The 20,015-nt window shown below is 30.9% G+C and overlaps 1 protein-coding gene across 1 annotated transcript in view; it reads right to left on the bottom strand.

Moving 5' to 3' along the window:
- Positions 1-6,560: 6,560 nt before the first annotated feature.
- LOC111618957 (AP2-associated protein kinase 1-like) overlaps positions 6,561-20,015 on the bottom strand; it is a gene marked incomplete at its 5' end in the record, with an annotated part of 50,333 nt that continues 36,878 nt past the window's right edge. Inside the window, one exon of the mRNA XM_023360586.1 lies at positions 6,561-7,171. Within this exon, the coding sequence (XP_023216354.1) occupies positions 6,946-7,171 (226 nt within the window). The remainder of the gene's footprint in view (positions 7,172-20,015) is intronic.

The following is a 20,015-nucleotide window of genomic DNA, read 5'->3' as shown; positions in this document are numbered from 1 at the left end:
ATGAAGAATCAATATCAAATTTAAAATTTTCTTGTTCTTAAAATTAATAATAAAATAACATTTGTTTTAACTATACAAACATTTATTGATTAAACTCCTAATTCTGCTTGTGACCTAGAACTGTGAATAAAGAGTTAAAGATAAACAGATATATTTGATCATTTTAATTTGTGCATTTTATCATTTACTGTAATTCAGCTTTAAGAGATATGTAACCCATTCAATTACTTCTACAGTTTACTTCATTTAGTTAGGTAAACCTAAATTTCTAAATTCTAATAATTCTAAATATACAGATTTACAGTTTTATTTTTTTTAAACTTTAAGTATATTAATTTCATGTGAATATCATCCAACTTACCACATATAGCTGTAAACTTAACTTTAATTTCTTTAGTATTCATTTCTGATCTTATTAAATTTATATACAATATGAAAATAAAAAAATCAATTCTCATAAAATTGCATAAAACCATAGTCTTGGTCAAATATGATGATATTAAATTAAGAATATAAAATACCTCCATCTTTCATATATATGCTGACCTTGTAACATTCTGTAGCCATTATAACTTTGTTTAAATTTGAAAAATACCATGTTTACCATATATATATCATATTTTAATAACTAGTAAATACAAAAGTTTGATAGATAGACTAAATATTTTTAAGTATTTTGTAAGTATGAAAATTCTATGAAAATNTATATATATTATATATAGTTCATCATATATATATATTTTATAAATTATTTGTTCTGTTTGTAATCAATCAGTCTTAAATTTTAATGATAGTATGTTTCTATAGGATTTATTATAACAGGTTTCTACTGAATTTAAAATTAATAATAATACTTTTTTGAATATGTACATCATTATTATTTATTATGCTAGTAATTAATTTCACCTAAAGCTAAACTGATCTTGAGCCAAATCACTATTATGATAATTCACTATCTTCACTATATGATATATCTGTAAAAAGAATATAAAACATATCAGCTTTTCAATAATTTTTAAAATAAATTTTCAAATTAAAATTTGATATTATATTAATAAAAATATAATTTCAAATTTACAAATTATCAATTAGCAATTACAATAATCTTATGTTGCCAATAACAAATTGCTATTCTTCAATATGTATTAAAATTGTATGCAGCTATTTAGAGAATTTTAACAACAATGCTTATTAAAAATTTTCAAAAATCATATTGCCATCATTAAAACTTCACACATTAAATTACATAATTAAAATAAATCATGGATAAACATATGATCAAATATGTTATTTTATAGAGTTCATTTTCCCTTGTCATCTAATTATTTATTAGTAGAAGAAGCCAGTATATTAAGTAATCAGAACAATTAACATAAGTAGTTTTATTATGTGTTTTTATTGTTAACTAGTATAATTTTTTAAAATTTTAAATAAAATAAATTAAAAAGAAAAATTATTATATTTTATTTATTCATGATCACTCATAATTACTTCATAGTTCATCATAGTAACAAATTGTGTCATCATCATATTAGATTGATTATGATAGGCAAATAGGCAAACAGGGTAAGGCCCTGAAGGTGAGAATATCTAGATTTAACCTTCCCTAGTAGTTTTGTAAATGAATGCACATTTTTGTCTGAATTATTTGCACACTGTCATAATAGGAATAAACAAATAAATGTTCCTACTATTAGACTGACATTACCAGTAGGGAATTTACAAATAACATTCAGAGCTATGTTAATAACTATGGATGAGAAAAATGAGAAGTAAACACAATGTCTGATCTAAAACAATGGTGATCCTAAGATCTGACAATTATCTGTGACTGGGATCAAAGTGTTAAATTAATGTCAACCTTTCATGTAATCAGAAAGGTGTCTCAATTTTCATCTGGAGACAGATGAAAACTAATCAGATCATGGTGGAGAAGGTTAAAAATCAATTTCAGTGTCTATTCAATGAACTCAATCTATAAAAACAGCTATCTCAAGTACATTATAACCTTTTTTGTTCAGTTCCTGTCCAGCTGCTGTCTTGTTCTCTGTTCACCACTAGTTCTTCACTTATTTGTAAATTTTATCAAGCCTCTTTTGTTGCTAACTGAAGAATCAACTCAAGAGTGGTGTGTATCAATGTCAACACATGATTCTCAGAGTTCCTCTACCAACATTGTGTCTATCTATACCTTGGATATCTAGAACTTTCCTTTAGTGACTTGACTTCAAGACCTTCTGGATTATCCTTATGAGAAAGATAAAAGTAGGAGCAAAGACACCCACTATCTAGGAACTTTTATATAGGTCACAGATACTTTGATAATAACAGGTATTGTACAAACCAACATCTCTCTCTCTCTAGAATAGACAATATTTTAAATGAATCTACAAGGCATTTCTCATCATGAATCCATGCACTTCACATTTGTGACATTTCCAGTCATAGCCCTTTAGATTAAAAAAAATCCAAAAAAATTTTCTAATTTTAATATCTGAGATCAAAAATCCCATGAACTCACAACAGCAATAACATAAATCATATAAACAATAATATGATTAATGTATATGAATAATATATAATTAATGACAACTTATATTAGATTCAAAGAAAATTCAAATTCTGATTACGTAATGATGATGCTTGATGAAAAACTATTATTAAACATGATGCTTTATTAACACAGAACATCCCAAACATATTAATTATATTATTACATCAACTGGATCAGCAGTTGCCAATTGGTGGTCCCTGGACCACTGATGGTCTGTGAGAAAATTTTGGTAGTCCATGGAGACATTGATTTGGACATTAATCGTCAAGGTTACGAAAAGTATTACAAAAGGAACGTAAAATGCTTGGTTGCTGTTTTTTATTCAAATCTAAAACTAAACACAAAATGATTGTTATCACTAAGTAATAATGTCAATAAATCAATAAATAATGTTATAAGTGCAATTGTCACCTTTCATGGAAAAGAGCCAAGAATCCATAAACTTATTTCAAATAAGCATTAACTTGTTATAATTAAACAAGTGAATTTCATAATAATAAAGTAAAATGGAACTTTTGTAATCATTATTCTATAGATGTTTGTAGTGTTTAAAAAAATTCATGATAGTTATCTACAGGATTCAAAATTGATTTTAGTGGTCTGTGAAGTCAGAAAGGTTGGCAACCACTGATCTGGATTAATCAAAAAATATATTATCTGAAAAGAACATTTCAGATAATTATTGAGATTCAGTACTTGAACATCAATAATATTTTGTAGTTTACAAACTTCTATCAGACTCTTGCTATTTACCAAAAGTCACTTTTAACCAGTTGTGATTTTCATTTCTATCAAAAAAGATGACAAGAACAGATACATGTGCACTCACAACCACCATTTTGAAAATGAATGCAGCATGCCCACCTCTCTTTTTCAATTTTCCTATATTAGAAAGATGTAAGAAGCAATCACGATTGACCAGGAACCCACTGGTCAGTCATGATTGCCTCTGTCAACAGTTACAAGCATCTTTTGAGGACCTAGTGGAAGTGACCACTAGTCTACTGAGAAGCAAATACAGTAAAATAAAAGAATAGTTAATAAGGAAAAAAAAAGAGTTAAAAGATTTAAAATAAATTTTAAAATTTAAATGAACAAATTCTAAAATATTTAATTATCTAATAAAACATTCAACACCTTATAATGCTGAGAAATATTTATTAATACAAAAATGTTTTCAGCCTAATGGAATAGGCCATCATGAGGTAACAAGTTATCGAACACCTTTGAAAATTGCGTTAAAATGGAACTTTCAAACATTACAAATTCAAAATTAAAACGTAAAATAAATTAACCAATCACTATACAAAATAACTATAATAAATAGATTGATATAAATAATAAAATAAGGCGGTATAAAACTAAAAACAAAAATAAACCTAAAAGATTAAATGCACAAAAATGATTAAATTCATAAAAATATATATATCAAAAAAGCATCACATTATAAAGGCAGATGTGAACTAAAAATTTGTGTGTTTTAACTTTTCTTTTACAAAGAACTTCCATGCTGAAGCTAAACCATCAGCATCCCTTGCATTGATACAACCATCCNTAATAATAATTATAATAATATATGTATCATGTTGTTTGTTCCAGTCTTCCTATATCTTAAGCACTCATTATTAAACTTATCTTAAATTCTTGTTGATTCAAATTATTCTTTGACTCTAAGATAATTTAAACATTTTGATATCATGTAAGTAAAATCTAAAGAAGTTTCAATATTAAATACAGTTTATTAAAACATCATAATTATTTATTAAATAACAAATTAGACATACAGGTAGCCATCAGTTTACGTCGGCTCAATTTATGTTGATTCACAATAATGCCACTGCGCAATTCACAGTTTCATGGTGTAATTCCCCAATTTTCCCTATGCTAGACTGATTTTCATTTCAGTATGGACATATTTACCGAGCCACAACAGTGTACTGTGCATTCGTTAAAACAAAGATTTTTATTGAATATATTTATTTTTTCTGTTTATTATTGGGTATGTATACATTTGCATTAAATTAATATTAAAATACTAGATGTTTAGGTACCCATGAGTCAAGTTATTAACTTAATAGTCCAATAAATGGCGTCTGAATTTATAGTGCCAATGAATGTATCCTGTATCAGTTCATTCAGGAAAACACCTTATAATGCAGTAGCACTTCCGGTGATCACAAACTATTGTTAGTGAGACAAATCTATTTCTTGTTGGACAGATTATACTTTTTTATTAGCCAGACGATGTCTATCTGTCTTTAGCCACCTTGAATTTTCCTGCTCAAACTGACCTTATATATGTGCTACGGCAACTGGTGGTCAACCAATCAGTGTCTCCGCTCGTCTGTAGCTGTACGTCGGGTTAACATATCCTTTCAACTATGGAAAGTTAGACAATGATTGGGAGCAAAGTGCAAAGTGCAAATTTAAAAAGGAGCATCATCACATCCATTCAACCATATTCCGAAATTCTCAATGAAAGACAACAAAAATGTAAACAATTAAAGATGGATACTTTTTCCGAAAAATGTAAGAGATCCAAAACAAAAATTTTTTAATAAAAACATTTCACTTTATTTTATGAGAAAATACATTTTAAAAATTAAATTTATTTGTATTTTGTATTATATTGGATTAATAAACAAAATTATTTGCGTATTTTTCAATTATGTAGAACCCAACCCTATACCTCAGTGTAAATACGGGTTCATTTTATGCTGATTCGATTTGTGCCGGCTTTTGTAGGAATGGAACTGCGGCGTAAACCGAGGGCTACCTGTATTTCATTCATATACCCCATAAAAAAATTGCTAAAAATGAAACTTTTCCATAACCCACCCCACTCTATGCAGCAATGGCTGTTCCCATAAGCAAGAGCTCTTAACTGCAATTTAAAAATTGGTGTGTAACCTTCCCCCTCACATAACATGTATCCTCTTTACAAATTTGTATCATGTTGTTTGTTCCAGTCTTCCTATATCTTAAGCACTCATTATTAAACTTATCTTAAATTCTTGTTGATTCAAATTATTCTTTGACTCTAAGATAATTTAAACATTTTGATATCATGTAAGTAAAATCTAAAGAAGTTTCAATATTAAATACAGTTTATTAAAACATCATAATTATTTATTAAATAACAAATTAGACATACAGGTAGCCATCAGTTTACGTCGGCTCAATTTATGTTGATTCACAATAATGCCACTGCGCAATTCACAGTTTCATGGTGTAATTCCCCAATTTTCCCTATGCTAGACTGATTTTCATTTCAGTATGGACATATTTACCGAGCCACAACAGTGTACTGTGCATTCGTTAAAACAAAGATTTTTATTGAATATATTTATTTTTTCTGTTTATTATTGGGTATGTATACATTTGCATTAAATTAATATTAAAATACTAGATGTTTAGGTACCCATGAGTCAAGTTATTAACTTAATAGTCCAATAAATGGCGTCTGAATTTATAGTGCCAATGAATGTATCCTGTATCAGTTCATTCAGGAAAACACCTTATAATGCAGTAGCACTTCCGGTGATCACAAACTATTGTTAGTGAGACAAATCTATTTCTTGTTGGACAGATTATACTTTTTTATTAGCCAGACGATGTCTATCTGTCTTTAGCCACCTTGAATTTTCCTGCTCAAACTGACCTTATATATGTGCTACGGCAACTGGTGGTCAACCAATCAGTGTCTCCGCTCGTCTGTAGCTGTACGTCGGGTTAACATATCCTTTCAACTATGGAAAGTTAGACAATGATTGGGAGCAAAGTGCAAAGTGCAAATTTAAAAAGGAGCATCATCACATCCATTCAACCATATTCCGAAATTCTCAATGAAAGACAACAAAAATGTAAACAATTAAAGATGGATACTTTTTCCGAAAAATGTAAGAGATCCAAAACAAAAATTTTTTAATAAAAACATTTCACTTTATTTTATGAGAAAATACATTTTAAAAATTAAATTTATTTGTATTTTGTATTATATTGGATTAATAAACAAAATTATTTGCGTATTTTTCAATTATGTAGAACCCAACCCTATACCTCAGTGTAAATACGGGTTCATTTTATGCTGATTCGATTTGTGCCGGCTTTTGTAGGAATGGAACTGCGGCGTAAACCGAGGGCTACCTGTATTTCATTCATATACCCCATAAAAAAATTGCTAAAAATGAAACTTTTCCATAACCCACCCCACTCTATGCAGCAATGGCTGTTCCCATAAGCAAGAGCTCTTAACTGCAATTTAAAAATTGGTGTGTAACCTTCCCCCTCACATAACATGTATCCTCTTTACAAATTGTCTTTTAAACATACAGCCAGCAGGTTATAAATATTAAAAAAAAGAAATTACTTTTTATAATTGGATAATATAATTAAAAAAACTTAATATACTTACTATTATGAGATTGACTTTTAATTTTTTCTAATTCCTGACCTATAATATGTTCTTCTGTCATTTGATTAAATGGTACTTCATCACCAAATGGATTCAGTTGAGTAAGATTCTGTTGAACACAAGAAATACTAGTGTCTAAACTAGATTTCTTGCAAGGTAATCCATACGGTGCTAAAAATTGTGATGTTTCCTGAGCAAATGTTCTGTAAATAAATATTATACTGCTATAAATAAATAAATATTATATTTTGATCTTTATAATTTATAATTGAAAAATACAGTTAATGTTTAAATCTTAAATTTGCATAGAAGGTATCTTATTTTTTTTCACATTTTAGTTTAATAAATTACTTGATTCTTAAATACAGTAGAACCTCACTTAACAAGCATAATTCATTCCAGAATCTTACTTGAATGCAAAACACTCATTAAGCAAAACAATTTTTCCCATATAAATTCATGTAAAATATGATAATGCATTTCATTCAAAAAAAAAAAAATTCAAATATTTTATTTATAATGTTTATTCAAAGAAAATTATACAATATATATATATTGTTAAGAAGTATGAATCATCATAATCTTTTCTTCTAGCAGGGAATGAACTAACCTGGAATGCAAACTTGATTTGTAGAAGAAAAAGAAAAAAAAAAATCACTGATAATATGTCTGATATAAATATGTCATCCAAAAAGAATTATGATAAAAATCAAAAAATTAAGATGTTGCTGATTTTTCTAATCAAGATCAGCAAAAAAACTGAGGAGATGAGGATACTCTGTAAAAAGAAAACATCCTCATTTAACTAAAATTAATATTAATGTGTAATACAGTAATTTTAATTGTGATTGTTAATTAATTATTGAGTGGAAATAAATTATCAATTGCTTTAATAAACATATTTCTTTTAGTAACACAAAAGAATTGCATAGTTTTGCTAACTTCTGGAACCTAACACCATGCTTTGCATTAGTCCTTTGCTTCATATAGCATGGATTTGCATAACACGACACTTTTCCGGAATTATCTATAGTGTTATACGAGGGATACCTATATATCACAAACTCCACAATATCATAAAAAGGGTTAGATCTTATCAGATTCTCAGACCTTGAGGTTCTTTGCCTATAAAAACACAACTTTCCTTCTACTGAAAGAAACCAGCATCCTCTCTCCATCCAAAAAGTACCTCTTTGAGGTCCCTTCTTTCCCTTTTTGTTGACCATAAAACCTGCCAAACTGATGCTTTCTTGGAAAAAGAAAGATCAACTCCAGAATACCCCATAGGCAAAGAAGAAAGACAGCTTTCAGATAATAAACTTGGAAGGAAATGGAAAAAAGATAAGGAAAAAGAAAAAAGATTATTACTAGCACCTACAAAATTATGAAATATACACACATTAGTTACTGAAATACATTACGTTTACAATTACTAAAATCGAAATTTAACATCCTTCTAGCTTCTAGATGCTCTTTAGTAACAAAAAAAAAAAATTCCTATTGCTGCTAATAGAATTTTAATATTGCTCTTTGTTCAGGTAATTAGTGATTATGTAAGAATGAATCATTTCACTTTGCATTTTCATCTAGCAGAATATACACTTTATTCAACAGAAGTGATCCTTTATAATGCTCGTTATCATTAGTGTTCTCTTTTAATCTAATTTTCTCCCACATGGTATTTATTCTCTGTGAAACAAGTTTGGACTTTAGAAGAATGGCTGTGCATCGTAGTAGAAGTAGAGAAAAACCCATTGAAGAAAAAAAATTATTGTGGCTAAGCAACTAGGCTTTCCACCATCAATTCTAAATTCAATTTTTGCAAAGAAAAATAATTAAAACAGGCTAATAAGTATATTGGTGTCCAATTAATGTAAAAACACAAATTGTAGGGTATCTTAAAAAATACTTGGTAAATTGGAGTGAAATTTAGTAAATAAATATTTACCTTAATGTTACAAGAGATTGTGATAACAAAAAATACTAGCATCCAGCATTCATATCCAAAATATGAAGTAGCAGATCTCCAGAAAGAAGGTAATAGGGAAGGTGACCATACCTGATCACCATACAGCACCCATACAAAGCCTCCACATTGTTTACAAGGTTCTGGAGAAGGCTTTTGGCAATAAACCTCACTCCTCTACAAGAGGAAATTTTAGCTCAGGACCTGGAATAGAACTGATGAGCTGCAATACCCCAAAAGCCCTTCCCAAACATCTGAGACAAGATCAACTGGGTTTAGGTCCAGAGTTCTAGCTGGTCATTACATTCTACAAATATCCTCTTTGAGGAAATCTGTAACCAGGTGAACTAGCTACATATGGTATAGCATTGTCATCCATAAAAATAAACTAGGGCTGATGACATCTCTGAATGGTCAAAATGCCTTGCTCAAAGACATGCATGGGTTTGTAGTCACACAACATTATGCTCCCAACACTAGAACACCACCTCTAATAAAGTGTCATTTTCCTGATGTTGGAGGGAAACACATCAAAACATCAAAAGTCAGTTTGTAAACTGTATCTCAAAGTCAGAGAAGATAACAAAGATCCATTGGATGTCTAGCATAAAGCCCCTTCTCTTTTAGTCCTACACAATTTGTCTTAATGCTTCCAGAGGGAGTAGTTAGCTCACAAGAAAGCTGTCTGGCTCTTATCTCTCCATGACAGTTAAAGCCAGTCTTTAACTGTCTTTAACTGCTCAGTGTCATGGAAAGATGAGAGCCAGACAGCTTTGAATGTATCACATTCAAGTTTGTATTTTAAAAATACGGGTATACCTTGAGTTACGTCGTTTCGCATTATGTCGTTCTCGATTATGCGTCATTTATCAAAAAAATATATGGAAAAATAAAAATCAAGTTTAAGTCATTTTATTCGACTTTATATCTGTCCGCCACAAATATTGAAATCGTAATATCTCTAGAAAAGTGTTAAAAGCACATAAAATCATATTAAAATACATACATTTACAGTAAATGTTCATATAATCATCATAAATCGTAGAGAACAAAATATGAAAACATCTGTGATTCTGTGTTGTCATCTTATTTAGCAGTCTTTAAGAGCTCAATATTGGCATTTTCCATGGTAGTTCCAATATCTACTGTTTGGTGTCATTGTCAGTGCCACTCTTTATTGGTTAATTTAACATAAATTAGATTATATTTTACTATCGCAAAATAATTTTAATAACTATATTTGTGAAATCCGTGAATTTAATGCAGTTGTCGAAAAAAAAGAACTGTAAACAACTCCGACAGAAAAAATGCTCCTGGTGAGAATTATATCAGAGGTCACCGTTTGTTATCACAATTAGCTGGGAAAGTTCACACATAGGTGTCAAGAATGTACCATTAATGTCAACATATGGCGATCATGTGACTCCTTTACCATGAAAAACAAATAAAAGCTCACTCTCCCAGAACTCGGCATGCGTCTGCACACTGAAGTTATTTTGGGTACTCGTGCTCATCAATCTCCATGACAAGGACTGTGATCCCATCAGAGAAGACACCAAAGCCTCCACCTCTTCCATACCAATGACATTTGCCAACTCTCCATTATTCTGAGAGGTATTTAGGGACTTTAGAACTTGTATAAGCTCTCGTTAGTAGGTCAGTGACACGAGATTAGTCATCATTTTATGTAAATAGAAGTAGAATAACCACATTTAACCTTAGTAGTTTTATTTCCGCCTCATAGAATTTAGATTAGTTATTCAATAAATGCTTTGTTTATTTGTTAACCCTGTCTCTTATCTTTGAAAGGACGTCTGCTGACTTACTGACGCACCTCCCACTCACTTTTTGCCCTCCTAGCCATCTGACAACTCAGACCGGGTTTCATCAACCTGTGCAGTGTAAGTGATCATTAGGGATCGTCCCTCTGGCCCTCTGCTTGTCTCACATATTTGTTATTTAACCTTACAAAACCATCTTATTTTATAATGTCTTAGAGCAAACCACATTCACAAATAAAGAGTCCGTGATGTCTGTAAACATTGCCAAATTGTAAACATGTATATTTACAAGTATGTATGCACCGTACATATATTTGTAAATTTAGATTATTTTTTTCCTGTACTATATTAAAAACTAAAATTTATTTGTTTGTAAGCTTAAAATAGATTATTAATCATATATTATTAAAAATGCATTTATAAATAAAATACAGAACTGGGAATGGTATTTGTGGTTTAGCCTAGTGACAAGTAAATTTGACTTACGCCATTTTTTGACTTAAGTTGCCTCTCCTGAAACCAATTACTGATGTATGGTGAGGTATACCTGTATTAAGTTTAAATGTAAAATTTGAAAATTCCATAATTCAAATGTTTTTATGTTTACATTCTGTGTTTCAAGCTTAAAGGGAGCCTATGAAACAGGTTGAAAACATTTGTAAATTAGTTGAATAAATGATATTTCTCAGCAAACAGTACATGGTTTTGCACAGTTATTGTCTCTCTGCTGACAAGAAGGGGGTCAGACATTTGGGTCTTCGATTCAAACAAAACTTATGTGTAGTCCTTAAAAAAACATAAAACAGCTCTTTTGTTCAAATAATAGAACCCACTTCTCAAGCATTTCTGAAAAACAGGTCTCTGAAAATTGAGTGTTTCACTTATAAAACTTTAGAAGTTTTTCATTTCCTGCAAGCAGCGACAGCCAAATGGACAAGACTTAAATAAAATTTTTATTTCTTCATATTTATTTTCAGATATAGTGGTATTACTATATTTGAAGTGTAAGAAACATGAGAAAATGGTCCATAACAATAAAAAAAAATGCTACAGCTATGCTATCCTATTTTTATAGCACTTGTCTTTTTCATCTATGTGCAGTAATGTCCAAAATTGATTTGCTTGTGGTGATACAGTATATGTATTTTTAATTAGAGTTTCAACTTTTGCATCTGCTTTAATTTGTTTTATAAGCTTTAAATGTGAGAAATAATATCAGTATTAATAATGCTAATGATACAGTAAAATAATTATGTTATTATTTATACTGCATAACTAATTTTACTTTATAGCTAAAATTGCAAAGTTTCAAGCTTACATTGTTACAATGTGTTGCTCCAGTGCCTAGCATCTTGTCCACTTAGCTATCACCACTCTGAGGAAATGTGAAACTCAAACTTAAAGCTAAACACTCAATTTTCAGAGGCTGGTTTTTTGGAAATGCTTGAGGGATGCACAACCTTTTGTGAAGAAGGGCCAAATTAGGATTAAGTTTACTGACTGGGGGCCGGACCTCCAAGTGATTAATGCGATGACTGAGATTGGATGCTGGCGGCAATCTTCTTGATGTCTGGTGTAATGGCAGACATTGAAACAACCAGCAGACTTTCCAAATTCTCGTTGATTAACCTGTTCCATGTTTTGCACTTGTTTAAATTCATAAGCGAAAACTTGCAAGCTTGTTTGGCCATACCTATGTATGCCTGTTCCCATACATAGGTACTACCAAACATGCTTGCACAAAATCGAGCATTGTCTTTCAGTTTTGGAAATGATGTATCTGGCAGTCTTTGTAGAATGTGAGGACATTAGAATTTTTGAACTGTGATTTCAATTCATCACTGCACTGGATGTCTATCAACTCAAGTTGGACATCTGGAGGGGTATCTTCCACTTTCACATCAAATGGAGTTGAAAAAAGTTGCAGGTAGATCTTGTATTTCTGGAATTCACCAAACCTCTCATTGAATGATGTAAGGAGGGTGTTAACTTGGTCAGAGTAATCCATCTTCATATGTGGGTATTTCTCTTTCATGGCCTTGCAATGTGGAAAGTGTGTAAAGTTCTCTGATTGCATGTGGGACTTGAAAAGTGATAGTTTGGTCATAAATGCATTGATGTTACTTGTCAACTGAGAAACAAGTTGCATCTTTCCCTGCAATCTCAAATTAAGGTCGTTTAGATAAGCAGTAATGTCAGCAAGGAAAGCTAAATCACACTGCCATCTTTGTCCCTCCAAATTCCTTGTAGTGTTCCCCCGTTCTTTGAGGAAAGTGATAATAGGCCCCAATAGCTCCACAAATCTCTTGAGGACTGTTGCCTTGCTCAGCCAACGAACTTCAGTATACGTGGGCAGGTCAGCATAATCAGCATCTATTTCTTCAAGAAATGATGTGAAGAGTCGATGGTTGAGTCCATGACGGCGGATTAAGTTCACAGTATCATAGACATCTTTCAGCAGACGTTCAAATCCCAGCTTCTTTGCACAAAGTTGCTGTTGGTGAATTATGCAATGATACTGGACTAACTCCTTTTGCCTGTCCCCAAGGTGGTTTTTCAGCAAGGTGACCATGCCATTCTCACATCCAACCATAGATGGTGCTCCATCAGTGGCAATGCTGGATAGCTTGTCAAAGTCCAGTGCTGATTTGTTGCAAACGCTCAATAAACTAGTAAATAAGTCAGCACCAGTTGTATGTCCAGAAAGTGATGCCATGCCAAGAAATTCTTCATTCACAATAAAATCTAGTGAAACACTTCTAATAAACACAATCACTTGTGCTGTTGATGATATGTCAGTGGATTCTTCCACAGCCAAAGAAAAATAAGCACAGTTTGCAACTAAAATATTAAGTTGGCCAGAAATGTCTGATGCAATTTGCGAGATTCTTTGTTGTATCGTCATGTGGTTAAGACTGATTGTTTGAAAACACTGTCTTCTCAGGACACATCTCACTTGCGATGATAAGACACTTTTTTATCATATCGCCATCTGTGAAAGGTTTCCCATTCTTGGCTATTAAAGCAGATATTTCTAGGCTGGCTTCAACAGCCGCATCCAATTCTCCAGATTGTTTCTTGAACACATTTTGTTGGCTGATTAGTGATCGTCGTAACGATTCGATTTTCCGTTTGCGTTCCGTACCTTGCAGAAGGAAATCCTTGTGTTGGCTTTCATGATGTCGCTTCAGGTTGAATTCTTTTGGCACTGCTATTGTTCCATTGCACAAAAGGCAAATAATGCTGTTGTTCTGTTGCACAAAACAGTACTTGTTAGTCCACACTTCCACTTCTTGAAACTGATGATTCTCGCGATTGACCTTGCGTTTAATGCCCGGCGCCATACTGTTCACTCTGCAAAACAATGTCTCATTGTGCCGAAAATTCTGAGGCCCGCAACAAATCATGTTTGAGATAAGGCAAGCTAGACTACCACGTGCTTTGTTCTGTATCCACTCTGACCAAAGACTAAAGAGGCGGGGACAGAAGACTATTACGCACACGTGGCCAGGCAGGTCTTAATTTGTTTGACCCCTGTCCGGGCGTCTCCACCATTTCTCAGAATTTGTGAGTCAGATCGTCAACATGCCAGGTGCAGGACACTAATCCATCATAAATGTGGTTACCATTCTTACCTAAATTATATTTATGGCCCGTCAGTTTTACCCCCGTGTTCAGAAATGAATCAAAAGTGATTAACACAGTGCAGTGGAAAATCTGAATATTTTAAATATAATTATTAAAATTGCGATATCTCGTTTCAAATTGGCGCTAGAATCAATCTGTTTTTTTTTTTCTGTCCTAAATATATCACAGTTTACGACTGTTAAATTTCAAATAAAATAAAAATTAAAAATAATAATTTAATTTTAAATTTACGAAAAAAAGAATGTAAAAATAAAAGTAAATAAAAAGTTCCAATTAATTTACTACTTAAATAACCTAAATATATCTGTTTTCTTTCAAACAAAAAAAACCGCAGCTTTCTAGCTACACGGAATCATTTTACAACCCTCTTTGTTGACAAGTTTATGGCTTGACGCGGTTTGTAATAATTATTAAATCCAAAATATTTTAATGCAAATGGCTTCCTTTTAGTCGTAATGACTCTATTCCAACTACAGTATTAATTTTCTTGGTCCAACTTAATAATAATAAATTTGATGTGAAAAATTTTTTTTCTATTCTTTGTCTATGGAGAGATATTGTTGTAAATTATTGGTTTTATAGCTTTTTGTACATTCCTTTTTGAACTCTGGTTAGTTTTTTTCTAGTTTGAATGACATTAGGTTGACGAATAAGCGTCTTTTCAGAAAAGATTGATTCAAATTCGACTATACCAATCAGAATCTAGAATGTAAACAAATGCTAAAAAATCGTTATTTTCATGGTTTTTCAGCGCTATTTTCACTTATTTTTGTTATTTGACGCTATTTAGACGAATAGGCAAGTTTTCCGAAGCATAAAATTGAAGATTTCCCGCCAAAATAGAAACTTCCTGATAACATCGGAAATGACGTTCTAACATCATTTTATTTTATTTGATTCTTCAAAAAATCGTTATAATACTATGTATTAGACTTAAAATATTCGATATCTAAACCAGAAAGTGTTAGCTAGAAATAAACTTATTTATAGAACAACCCCCCATTTCTCACTTCAGGGAAAGTTATAAAACAGTTGGGTGCTAATGACTTTGTGAAAGGGAAAGTTTTACACTTAGAAACTTCCAAAGAAGGGATTTGGCCTGTACCGTCCGCGGGCCGCATAAACATTGATAAGGGGCCGTATGTGGCCCGCGGGCCGCAGGTTGTGCACCCCTGTATTATTGAATAAGAAGCTGTTAATGACTACCCAATCAGCAAATTTTGTTCAAATCAAAACCCAAATGTCTGATTCTCTTCTTGTGAATAGGGACATCCCAATACTGAGTACTTTTTGTACTTGATACTTTTAGTCTAATACCATTACCAGTATCAATACTTTTGTGGTATGGGGATATTCCTTATTATAAGTGTAAACTTGTATAATAATCAAATTTTTATTTTAATTATTATATTCATGATTAACATAGAAAAAATTAAATTATTAATTATATGCAAAATTTTATAGTATGCACACACAAATCTCTAATCTTGATCCCTCCTTAAGTAAAACTCAGCAGTTACCAACTAACCAACCTAAGTTTATTAAGTTCTGCAAATTCTTTTGGTGCACTGGTTGGTAAAATAAATAACACAGCTGGATAAGTAAGTCAATTACATCAGAGTTGCAAATTTAGCAGAAAATTTGCTAAATTTAGCTTCCCTGTAGCATCATCAAGCAGCTTAAAAGTTATGTTATTTACCTGATGGAAATAGTAGCAATGTTTTTTATCACCACAATGGGCAGAGAAGGGACACCATAGTAGCTAAAGTTTTAGTTTTTTAAATTCCTATTAAAAAATATTGCTTTCCTCATACAGTAGAGCTTTGTTTATCCAGAAGTTGATTATCCAAAAGAATTCCAGTTGGCAAATTTAAATTTTCGCTGTGCTGTGGCGCTGCAATCTTTGGCTATGTCTTGGGCTACTCCAATATTTTTTATGTTTGTGTGTATGTTTTAGCTGGCAGCACTGGCACTTTTGTGTGGTGTTTATCTGAGGACTGCGTGTTGTGCTGAATCGAACATTTTTGATACTAGATTAACTTCCAAAGTATGATTTTTTTGTTTTTATATTTTTCAATATATTTATTTTATTTATATTTAAATTATAAAAATCCCAGAAAGAATTTCACTTTATGTTGATGATTAAAAAAATGTCCACTGTCTATCCAGGGGTCATAACAAAATTTTACACAAAATGGGGGGGTCAGAAATGAAAAGAGTTTGCACACCACTATCCTATACAATATGAAGTATTTTTCTACTTCTAAGTTAAACAAAATTTCACATATATCACATCATCCCTTTATAAATTAAACTAGTCAAACTCAGCAAGAACTGACCAATGTACTAAGTTTTGCAAATTCTTTCAACACATTGCCTGGGGGCCATGTTCAGTAATGCAGAATTTTTGCTAAGTCTAGTTATGCTGCAATGTCAAACTCATTTCTAACTACTGCTTGACTCCTCCCACCACTAGAATTCTAGCTAGTTCAGTCAGCTTCTTTTATCTATGCTAACTTCTAGTAGTGATGTCATTGTTTTTGGCTTGCCATACAATTTGCAAGATGGCTGCTCATGTTGAACTAAATGTATTTTATTGTAAGAATCACAAAGTTATTCTCTCATTCTAAAATGACTTTGAAATGTAAAATGATGATATGTCAATATAACAGATTCCGAGTACATTTTAATGGAAGATAGTGATCCATTTCATTGATTACAATTAACAATTGCTTTATTAATTTCATCATGACCTGACGCAACTTCCATTTGAATAATTTATTGGTTACTTCATCCTTTTTGACCAGTTCATTTGTGACAATTGTTGTGATCAGTGGTTCTTAACCTTCTTAAATTATGAAACATTTGGTGGGCTGTGCCCACCAAATGTTTCATAATTTAAGAAGCTCACCAAATGTTTCGTAATTTTTTGTGACCCCAATTTTTTAATAATAATTTATATTTGTTAAATTATCTATGATAAGTTGATTTTTTTATTATTGCTTTATGTTTTTATATAATAAATGTAAAACATAACTTTATTATTTCATTATCTATTTAAATAACATTCAAACTTCACAATTAAACATAAAAACTCATTAATTTTTAACAAAAAATAAAATAACATTTAAAAATTCATACAATAAACAATAAATATTTGAAAATAATTTTAAGGGTTAATTATAAATAATTAAAACTAAACATATAATATAAGAAGAAATGCACTATTACTCAATCCAAAGTCTATGCTAAAACTGAACTAAAACTAAAACACCCACAACTTGTCGTAAAGATTTTGCATATCTTTTGCAAAAACATTTAAATTTTCAAAGCCTACTACTAAGCCTACTATTTTTCCTAATTATTTTTAAAATTCCAAGCATTATAGGTTTCTTAGAATTACTTTGGAATAAAAGAAGTAAATACTGAGGTGTAAGTAGCATATTTGCATTTATTTCTTCTGTACTAACGAAGTTGTATGTAGGAAAAAATAAGAAATAAATAAAAAAAACTAAATATGAAAACTTTATCTTTCTTATTTCACTTTTCAATACAATATTTGGTTATATATCAATTTTCTTTTTATTATATTCTGAAGGAAATTTTGACAGCCCCCGGCAAACTTCTTATGGACCCCCAGGGGCCGTGGCCCCTGTTAAGAAACACTGGTTGTGATCATAATTTTAATTTTGTCCACCATTTTGCCTAGTTATCTAACTAAGAGTAATCATTCAATGATGCTCAGAACGTTCTTAGATCTGCCCACTAAGCCTCTCAGAATTCTAACTTAGGTGTTATGCGTTACTGAACACGGCCCTGGTAAAGCAGTTTTAACATAGCTGTAAGCCAATAAGAGCCATTCCATTTGAAATGAACTATGTCATTGGCTTATTTATCCAGCTGTATTAAAGCTGCTTTAGCATGCAAGAGTAGTTTATTATGTTCATGAGTAGGATTGCCAATTTGGCAGAAAACCCACCAGATCTAATGAGAATATCAAAATTTGATATAATTTTTGTTAATTTTTCACTTAAAAATAAACAACACATTATTTCTTAAAAACATGACTTAATTTGTTAGACAAATAGATAAATACAGTTAAAAATTTTTAAAGTATCTATTCTTTCTTAATTTATTTTTCTTTGAACATACCTCACTAATCCAACAATCCTACATAATAGCTAGTTTGAATAAGTGAGAGTGCACTGTAATATCTGATATTTAGAAAGAATAATGTCAGAAATGTCTTACACAAGATATTTGTTGTTATATGAAATATATAATCTCCACCAACCTCAGGATTAATACAGCAGGTATCAAAATTTTTCTAATGTTTTCAACCTATATAAACATTCTGAAGCCTGATATTTTAGTAATAAGCCAAACAATGGATTAAATCAGGCTATTTTACTGCCATTATTACCTCTAGTACCAAATTATTTAAAATTTAATTAAAAATAATCATGGTAAAGTAGCCTGATTTAATCTGGCAATTGTTTGGGTTTTCAACCTACTCTGAAGGTCTTGAGGCTTCAAGAAAATTAGAACATATTGGAATGTTCAAAAAATTTTCGAACAAAAATTTAATTTTGTATCAAACACAAATCAAAAGACCTTTGGAGTAAATCAAAAACATTAGAAAAGTGATATTTTTGATGCCTGCTGGATTAATATTGAGATTGCTGGAGATTATATATTTCATATTACATTTCTCCAGTTCAAACTTTGAAGAATTGTTACTATATATTGCTATTATAAAATCTTATTCTCTTAATATAAAGTTAAATATAAAAAAAAAGAGTAATTAATAAAATAACTAATCTACTTATAATAACTATATAACTAAACTTCTTATTATAACTTAATAACTAATTAACACTGTGAAGACAAATATAGTATATAAGTAAACAATTTTAAATAATTTCTAAGAAAAAATGATAATACAGTGGTACCTCAGGATACGAACACCCCAGCATATGAAATTTTCAGGATACGACATGAAATTCGAACATATTTTTTCTCCACAATACAAACAAAAACTCACCATACAACATTACATTAGTTCACAGTGCCATTTTTTATTCACTTCTGTTCATTGGTCTCAGTCCGCGTGTTTGCTTCGTCATGGAAGGATCTCGCTCGATAAAGGAATCTTGAGGTATTATCAGAAAGTGACTGATTTTATTGAAAAGAAACACCCCGAAAAGGTTCACACTGGCCGTATTGCTGCTCGGAGTAATGACATTTGCCTAAGTCATTTTAGAAACATTTTAGAAAGTAGGCAAAGCCAAACCTCTTTGGATAGACATTTTACCAAGTGACATCTATCCAGTGAAAGTGCTGGTGAAAGTGAAGGAAAGAAAGCAAAGAGCAGTGAATAAAAATTTAAAAAAAAATTTAAAAAAAAATATATATAAAAAATTAGTGTTTATATATATATATAAAACAACACTAATTTTTTTTTATCTTTTATAAGTTATTTTTAAGTTATTGTTACATTATGTTATGTCAGTTAAGTTTTAGTATCATTTTCCTTCTCACTCTCTTCCGCCACCAGTTTACACCTCCACAGTCGTCTATCCTCAAAGGTAAAGTGCAAATAAAACTACATTTTTTTAATCAATTATTATTCTATTAATTATATAAAAACAC

Source organism: Centruroides sculpturatus, unplaced genomic scaffold (assembly GCF_000671375.1).
Source record: "Centruroides sculpturatus isolate CEXI.00-Female unplaced genomic scaffold, Cexi_2.0 scaffold66, whole genome shotgun sequence".
NCBI classification, from domain to species: Eukaryota; Metazoa; Arthropoda; class Arachnida; order Scorpiones; family Buthidae; genus Centruroides; species Centruroides sculpturatus.
The sequence above is the reverse complement of the archived record's forward strand: the minus strand, read 5'-3'. Positions and strand labels throughout refer to the sequence as shown.